Genomic DNA, 8,923 nt, shown 5'->3' on the forward strand with positions numbered 1-8,923 from the left:
AAAAAAAAAAAAAAAGCTCTGAGTTGGGTAAATGTGTTCTTTCTTTTAGATTTGGTGGAGTTCACAGATGAAGAGAGCTATGGTCGATATTTGGACCTTCATGACTGTTACTCGAAGTACACAAACCTCAAGTCATCAGAGGTAAGAAAGCTGGTGTTTTAAAGGATTTTTTCCAAATAAAGAAAATTAAATGGCTGTCAGCCAAAATAGTTATTCTAAAAGTGTGCGTCTTGGTGGGTCCTTCAAGTAGTACCTAAAATTAGCTGGAACAATTTCAAAACATTGTCAAATTATACATTTAAGGCTTTGATGTTTTCCTAAAAAAAAAAAAAAAAAAAAAAAATTTGCTTTTCTCTAGTAATAGAAATGTGCAGTGACCATTTAGAACACAATTTTGGTTTATTAATATATAAACAACCTGATACCTCTGCCTCAGGAGGCTGAGGAGTCTGTTCAGTGATGTACATAGCTTCCTTTTCTTCCATGGCCACATGTTAAAGCTCAAAACTTGGAAGTCTGCCTTTAAATTAGCAGTGGTAAAGTTGTTTAGGGAGAGACTGCCATAGATGTCTGTTTATTACTGTGAAGTCCTTCACATGTTCTTTCCTAGCAATCTTCTGCCCAGCATGTTCAGGTATCATCATATTCAGGTATTTGCAACCTACGTCTGAATTATTTGCTAAAAATGCCACATTCATTTTAAAGTGTCATTCATAGAGGAAGGAGTAGAGACCTTTTGCATTTGGAAAGGAAGTTATCTGCCTAGGAGGGTATACAAAACATGAAGAGCCCTAAAAGTGTTCCAACCCTTTCCCACGCTACCCAAAAAAAAAAAAAATTCTCCTTTTTATATTCACAACATGTTCTTGATATGTACCCGGGTGGCTAAATGTCATTGTTATATCACTGATTATTCCAAATATGTATCTACAAGGTTACCTGCAAAATCATTAGTCGGATTTGAGGATAGGTTTGGGCAACACTAATTTAAATGTTCATAAATTACCTTTTTTGTCTTTTTTTCAGAAACTGGATTATATCTCATACCTAACAACGTTTGACCAACTTTTCGACATTCCCAAAGAACGTAAAAATGCTGAATACAAACGGTTGGTGGTTTAAGATTTAAGTTGTTGCATGGTGTCTCAATTAGTAGTATAATTAGTTCTTGCACAGTTTACTTGTTGTGCTGTTTTGTGTTTATCGCTCTCTCACTATATAATCACCAACGCACAGGAAACTTGTCAACTAATCTTACTATACAATGCATTGAGAACATTTGCTTTGTAATGCATGGGCATGGTGTGAAGACGCACCAGTAAAAACAAGGATTTCTCTCCCGTTCATTGAAGGACACAGGCAACAGATCGTAGATCCTGAATGGTAGGGTAATATCGCCACCTGCAGGAGAAGGACGCTAGGCACAAAACTAAAGACCAATTACAGCCTAGGGGCGGCCCCTGCCGGTGGCCAAACCCCCCACCTGCTGACAAGTCTCCAGTTTTTTGCCTAGCGTCAGGAGTAAGGAGCTTCGAATGTGTTCAGGTTTATCTCCTGGGGATTACATCCCGGGGGTGGGCAATTTGGCTGGTCAACTACCTCCGTCGAGGGTCGGTGGACCCGGGAGAGTGGTCACTGCACCAGGGTGTTTTCAGCAGCTCTGTCTTCGCTGGGGGTGGATCTTCTGGCGTCTCGGTTCAACCGGGAGGTGGACCGCTTTGTGGCCCGGGCCCTGGATCCCTGGGCGGAGGCGATAGTTGTCCTGCTGGCTCCGTGGGGTCATTACGGGCTGCTTTATGCCTTGCCTACGGGCTGCTTTATGCCTTGCCTCCACTGTATCTGTTGCCTCGGCTTCTGCGACGCATCGCGGCCGAGAACGTCACCGTCCTCCTCGTGGCCCCGGACTGACCTCGGAGGGTGTGGTGCACGACTGTGGTTCACCTGGTGGTGGACGCCCCGTGGCGGCTGCCCCTGTGTCCAGATCTTCTGTCCCAGGGGCCTGTGTTACACTCTTCTTTACAGTCGCTGGCTTTGACGGCGTGGCTGTTGAGGGCCAGGTCCTGAAGGACTGGGGGTATGTCCGCTGCGGTCATTTCCACTATGCTCGGGGCGCACAATGCGGCTTTTTGGAACGCTTCTCATCGCACTTGGAGGGCCTATTTTGCCTGGTGTGAGGCTGGGGCCCTGTCCCCGCGTTTATTCTCCATCAGCAGAATTTTTGCAGCGTGGGGTGGCTCAGTGGCTTGCCTTGAGTACTGTGAAGGGCCGATTCTCTGCCTTGGCGGTGTTTTTCCAGCGTTCCTTGGCGTCTACTGCTCTGGTTTGCACTTTTGTTCAGGGGGTCCCGCGCTTTGCACCCCCTGTCCGCTCGCCTTTGGCTTCGTGGGACCTGAATCTTGTGTTTTCAGTGTTGCAGGAATCTCTGTCTTGAACCGCTTCGGGAGATTCTGCTTATGTCCTTGGTCACAGAAAGTGACCCTTTTGGAGGCCTTCACCGTTCGGCGGCTGTCTACATTGGCTGCAAGTCCCCATTGCTGGTCTTGCATGGGGACGAGGAGGTTCTCCGTCCTCGGCCGGCATTCCTGCCGGTGGTTTTGTCGGTTTTCCGTCTGAGTGAGGACATTGTCTTACCTTCCCTGTGTCCGCTGCTGGTCCATAGGAAGGAGCGGGCGCTCCTCTGTCTGGATGTGGTTCGCGCTCTCCATGTTTATTTGGGTGCTGCGGCTTCTTTCTGCAAGGCCGGCTCTCTGTTCGTGCTCACGGTGGGCCCTCGTAAGGTCCGGGCCGCATTGGCGGCTACCATCTCTAGGTGGATTCGTACTGTTGTGGTTCAGGCGTACGTCGTTAGGGGGCGTGAGCCTCCTTTTTTCCTGTCAATGCCCATTATACTAGGGCTGTTGGGGTTTCCTGGGCTTTCTGCCATAGGGCCTCTGTTTCTCAGGTTTGTAAGGCCGCTACTTGGTCTTCTGTTCACACCTTTTTGTTACGTTGTACGAGGTGGATGTTTTGGCATCGGCGGATGCTGGTTTGGGGCGCAAAGTGTTGCAGGCGACTCTTTGAGGTGTCTTTTGGGTGTTTGGTTGTTGTTGCCCATCCCTCAATGTGTACTGCTTGGTGACGTCCCTACCATTCAGGATCTACGATCTGTTGCCTGTGTCCTTCAATGAACGGGAGAGAAAATAGGATTTTTGTACTCACCGTAAAATCCTTTTCTCTCCGTTCATTGAAGGACACAGGCCCCGCCCTCTTTATGGGGTGTACACTCCTAACTGCTTGTTACTAAACTGGAGACTTGTCAGCAGGTGGGGGGTTTGGCCACCGGCAGGGGCCGCCCCTAGGCTGTAATTGGTCTTTAGTTTTGTGCCTAGCGTCCTTCTCCTGCAGGTGGCGATATTACCCTACCATTCAGGATCTACGATCTGTTGCCTGTGTCCTTCAATGAACGGAGAGAAAAGGATTTTACGGTGAGTACAAAAATCCTATTTTTTTAAATGTGTATTTTCATTTTGCTGCAGTAGGTACACAGAAAAATGAACAGCAGTGCTGTCGCTAAGAATCATCACTAAGGTGTATTATATCTGTCTTCCTTGAGTATATCCTACATCCTACTATGTAAAAATGGCCTCTCCGTTATAAAATTTTCCTGAAGCACTAAGAGAAGGATGTCTGCTGGTTTTGGAAGATTGTAGATTTTGTTTTTGTAATGGTTTAGAATCTGTTTCCCATTAGTGATTTAGTTATTGACATGGTTTTTATAGCAATGACCTGTTACCTTCTTTTCACAGGTATTTGGAAGTGCTCTTGGAATACTTGCAGGATTATACAGATAGGGTAAAACCTCTCCAGGATCAGAATGAGCTCTTTGGAAAAATACAGAATGAATTTGAGAAGAAATGGGAGACCGGGACCTTTCCAGGCTGGCCAGTAAGCAACTGATGATACCAATAGCATATTGCACTGAAGCAAGGTTAATGAATTAACTGGAAAGCCAGAGACAGCCCATAAGCAGGGCTATTGTTCACAGAGAAAGAATAAAGCGACCTTTCTTTGCCAATTGGTTTGTGTTCCAATAAAAATCTGCTAACGCCAATCAAGGCTAGGGCAGTAACCATTTCAGCTGTTCTACTGTTAAAACAATGCTTACTATTTTTGTGAAGTCAGCCCCACACTGTTCTGTTGTGACTAGGCTCTGCTGGGTTCTTGCAAGCAGTACAGTGGGTAGCCCAGGGGTGGGCAAATTATTATGCCAGTCTGTGCAAGCCAGCAGGATTTTTTTGGTGGAGCTAGCTCCATTGACGACAACGACAACTAGTGAAAACCTCAAAGGTTGGGTGCCAGCTATAATTTTTTAGGAGTATTGGCTACCTAGCTCCTGGGATTTGTCCAGACCTGGGAAGCCTAACGGAAAAGGGGTGTTTTGAATCTGGTTATGTGGTGCTCAAGATTGACAAGACCCTGAGGCACATTTCAGTGAAAAGCACATTGGGTTTTCCTGGAACTTGCTGAACTAATGTTGACCGTAGTCTAACTTTTTTAGATGCAATTAAAATGCAGCTATGAATATACAGTGGTACCTCGGTTCACAAACTTAATTTGTTCCACGATTCTGGTCGCAAACCGAATTAAATTTCCCCATAAGGTTAATCCGTTCTGACGCCTACGAACGTGGTTGCAAAACTATTTTTATTACGAACAGTGTCAAATTTTCCCATAGGGTTCAATGTAAATACATTTAATGCGTTCTCAACCATATGTAAAAAAAAAAATTAACCACAAAAAATGAAACAAAGGTACAGTATGAATATTTTGCACATTCTTTGGAGCCATACTGGATTGAATAATATTATGTACTGTGTGTACTAAAAGCACACAAAGAAGCTTCACAGCAAGTTTGCACAGGTATGTCTGCGACCGCGATCTCGACTAGGGGAAGCCACGACCACGTGTCGGAGCAGGGAAGATGGCCGTGGTCGTGTTTGTCACCCGCATTTGAGTTCGGAAGCAAAATTTAGCTGGACCTCCTATTTGCGAACCGAATTGTTCGCAAACAGAAGCGTTCGTGAACCAAGGTATTCCTGTAGTTTGCCTTCGCTGTATATCCCTTAGATGGCGTTGTTCTGTTCATGTCACTGGATAATTCAGTGCATGCAGAAATCTATCTAAAAGAAGAAAATTGTACAGTATTGGCAATTGCAGTAAACTAGCGTAGAGATCCTGTTTTATATAGATGACTATTTCTGTAAAATGTTAAGTTGTGTATTATTTTGAAGAAAAAGCAAAAAGAGTTGTTAATATTTCTAACGTGTTTGTTTTTCCTTTTAGAAAGAGACGAGCAGTGCTCTGACACATGCTGGAGCTCATTTGGATCTCTCGGCTTTCTCATCGTGGGAAGTAAGGTTTTAACCTTTTGTCAATTTTTGTTTTTTGAAAATGTGTGGAGTCCTATTTTGTTGTATACATATCCAAAGTCTGCTTTAGGGTAAAAATATACCCTTAGTAAAAAAATAAGTAGCAGAAAATTGAAGGTATTTGTAATGAATGATGTGGAATATTGGAGACTGTTGGTTATTTCTTTGTTGGAAGGCCAAGTGGTTAAATGTTAAGGGGAAGTTAACAGTCGCCACTTCTGAATAAGAACAATAAGGGGCCTATTTTTAAACTATTCTCAGAGCCATATGCCCTGAGAATATCTGAATGTTCTGTGCGAATAGAGGCAAAAATTAACGTTGTTGGTATATTTTCTTTTTGGGTTAAATGTAATCGGTAAATACTGCATTATTGCCACTAGCTGGAGCTGGGAAGCCTAGAATATACTGTAAATACTTTTTTCTTCAGCTCCATCTAGTGGCCATTATGAGGTGTTACTTTCATACATAAATGGCTCCGCAAATTGTTTATAAATAGGCCCCTAAGTGAACGCATTAAGGCCTGGTTCACACTGAGCATAGTGTCGCAGCTGAATAAGCGTGACAAAAATGCTTCACATAAAAATCCCATTGATTCTTACGGCCCCTGTTCACACCTGAGCGTTTTGTCGCAGTAAGCAAAACGCCTGTTGCTGGGAAAAGTACATGAGCTTCTTTTTGGCAGATTTCAGCTCGTTTTGTCCCCATAGAGTCAATAGGAAATGCTTGGAAACGGGTGTTGCAATTGTTTCTTTACATCAATGTGTCACAATCTGCTCATAAAAACACTTAATTTAATGCACGCATGTTTTACGCGATGTCGCCTAGGTGTGAATCAGGCCTAACAAACTCAAACTTTTGAAGAAAGATATAAAAGAACAAATACTTTCCTTACACCAGTATGTTTGCCTAGGGGAGACTATTCTCACTGGGTTTGAGATTCTTAGCTTTATCAGGATCTTGCATTGAGGCCCAGCTGCAGCTCTCACAAAGCGTATACGCCATTTTCTGCTGGGGTTGTGTACATTTTAGGAAAACTATGCAGGACTTTCAACTCTTTCTTTTATGATGCACCTTGATTTTGTTTCTCATTTTTGGAAACTCCTGCTACAAGAGCAAATGTTTTTACTTTTTACACACATCTTCAAATACGCATATTTGCATTGAAAATGTAGTAAATTCCCTCAAATTACTTTTGGTGTATACAAGCACCCAATATCTCTATTTGTTTTTAAGTTTAAAATGTGACTGTGTTTGAATTAAATATCAAATCTGCCAAGCCTCAAAATAGTGTGTGCCTGAAATAAAACTTGTAGCTTTAACTTTTAACCACAATGCATTTTAAACATTAGTTTTTTCTGTTTTTTTTTTTTATTGCCATCGCAATGCCCCCCCCAAGTACATATGAAGTGACTGGTTCTCTTTTTGGAGGCAATAGGGGTCTATTGGCTCTATTACAGAATTAGAGGCCCGACTGTCACATATGTAAAAAAAACAAAAAGCTCACTCCTGGTATTGCAGCTGTGAGCTGGTTTGTATCCCATGGTGAATCAGATGTATGATGTGACCTAGTGAACAATAAACAGTATATATATACTGATCGTATCTTCTCACTCCCTCCTACAAGAATACGTCTCAGGGTGCTGCTCTTCATCAGATAGGAAACCTCTCACACATGTCAAAGCCCAGTGGCAAATCAATTTAGTAAAAATAAAATCAATTTCAGGCGACTCACAAGTGTAGTATACATGAAGATTTTGTATAATCATCCAGAATGTATAGTCATGGATCCAAAACAGCCCAGGCTAACAGAAAGAGACCTCAATCAGTGTGAATTAGACGCCGGCGAGGCACCAGCGGTTCAACCGTGATTAGCCTGAGATTTGTTTTACTTTTACCTTGAATAAATTTTGCACATTGCTTGGGCGCTCTTCTTTTGTGGGGCGCTCCTATTTTTGACTTAATGAACAGGTTAGAGGTGGAGAAGGGGCATGTATAGTTGCAAAGCTAAACTAGGAAATGTGGGTATCAACCATGTGCACATATCTTCGTTCCAATGAATTGTGCATGTTTTCCTTGTCTTCTATCAGGAATTGGCTTCACTTGGATTGGACAGATTGAAATCTGCTCTGCTTGCTCTGGGTCTAAAATGTGGAGGGTAAGTTACATTGCTTTTACTGTTAAGTTAATACCTTTTTAGGAACAGTCTAAAGTACACTTGTCCTGAAAGAAATGTGAGGACATCAATTGCAACATTTATGGGACGAGCTTCCGATGACCTCTGATCAGAGCTGGAGTCTCCAGAATCCTCTGTAAACATACTTCTAAAATATTCTCATGTAAATTCAATACAACTTTGGCAGGCTGGGTGGGAGTTGCAGTTCTGCAGGCAAAGCAGTTCCATAACTGGTGCTCACCGCTGTTAAAAGAATGTATCCATCTAGCATTTGTGGATCAGTGGAAGGGGGTAAAAACCCACCCTGTTTCTGTTGGTGATTTTCTTCTGAAAATACTGCTTGCCTTGCTGTGTCTGACTGTAGTACTTCTCAATTACAGACACAGAACAAGCATGCAGTAGATGGCAGTGGCAGTTTAGGTTTTAGACTACTAATCTCAAATTCCCAAATACAGATTTGTACTCCACTTGCTGGCTTCTAAAGGGTTAAAATAAAATGAATATAACTTTTCATACTTAATGAAATAGAAAAAAAAAAACAATGCTGTCTTATTCTCATGAATGTAACACTCAAAGTAAATGTCTGTAAACATAATACATTCCACTTTAGAAACTGTTTAAAATTTACAATTTAAAAATGTGAGCCCGGATGTCTTTTGTTAGCATAGAAATTATGGCATTTTACTTTGTCCCTGCACTACACTTTTTGTTGAAAGCTCAGTGTCTCCGTGTGGAGTCAGAAATGAAAAGGGTCTTTATTGCTTTTTTTGGTTTTCAATATGGCATTACAAGGTTCAATCAAAGTAAACAGTCTTTCCTTAGGAGGTTTTGTCCTAACAAGGGGAACAAAGTGTCCTTTGCAAAGTGGTTTTCTCCTTACCTTGGGTTGTGAGAGATTGCCACTTGTGCCCACTTATGTACCATTTCCAATAAGTCGTCACACATGCCTTTGACAGTTGGTATCACATTCTGACTAACTCAGTTCTGTAGCCATGACCTAAGGAGAAAAATGACAAAGTCACTGAGTCTCTTTTTAAAGTCCACCTCTACTTATGTTTCACTGCCCTTACCCACTGCTTCGTCATCCATCACATCTGCTGCAAAATACCTGGTGTTTATAGGTATGTGATTGGAGTATTTAAAGGAGAACTATGAGGTGAGCGTTTTTCATTCATCCTCATAATTAGAGCCGACCTGTGACAATGAGACTGTCGCAGGTCGGCTCTATTGATCGGGAAGTAAGCTAACAAATACCGTCGCTCGCTCACTTCACGATCGTCTCACTGCAGAGAGCATTGACTGTCAGTCACAGCTTCCCCGCAGGGATTCTCCCCCCCCTCCC

General features: G+C 42.7%; 1 protein-coding gene across 2 annotated transcripts in view; it reads left to right on the forward strand.

The window, feature by feature from the left end:
- Positions 1 to 8,923, forward strand: part of SF3A3 (splicing factor 3a subunit 3) — a 27,030-nt gene that overhangs the window by 7,385 nt on the left and 10,722 nt on the right. For both annotated transcript variants that reach the window (XM_018559607.1, XM_018559606.1), the window contains 5 exons: positions 50 to 141; positions 1,027 to 1,109; positions 3,786 to 3,924; positions 5,323 to 5,391; positions 7,496 to 7,565. In XM_018559607.1, coding sequence (XP_018415109.1) covers positions 50 to 141; positions 1,027 to 1,109; positions 3,786 to 3,924; positions 5,323 to 5,391; positions 7,496 to 7,565 — 453 coding nt within the window. The remainder of the gene's footprint in view (positions 1 to 49; positions 142 to 1,026; positions 1,110 to 3,785; positions 3,925 to 5,322; positions 5,392 to 7,495; positions 7,566 to 8,923) is intronic.

The sequence above is a fragment of the Nanorana parkeri genome, unplaced genomic scaffold (genome assembly GCF_000935625.1).
Source record: "Nanorana parkeri isolate BGI_ZX_2015 unplaced genomic scaffold, ASM93562v1 scaffold406, whole genome shotgun sequence".
Lineage (NCBI taxonomy): Eukaryota > Metazoa > Chordata > Amphibia > Anura > Dicroglossidae > Nanorana > Nanorana parkeri.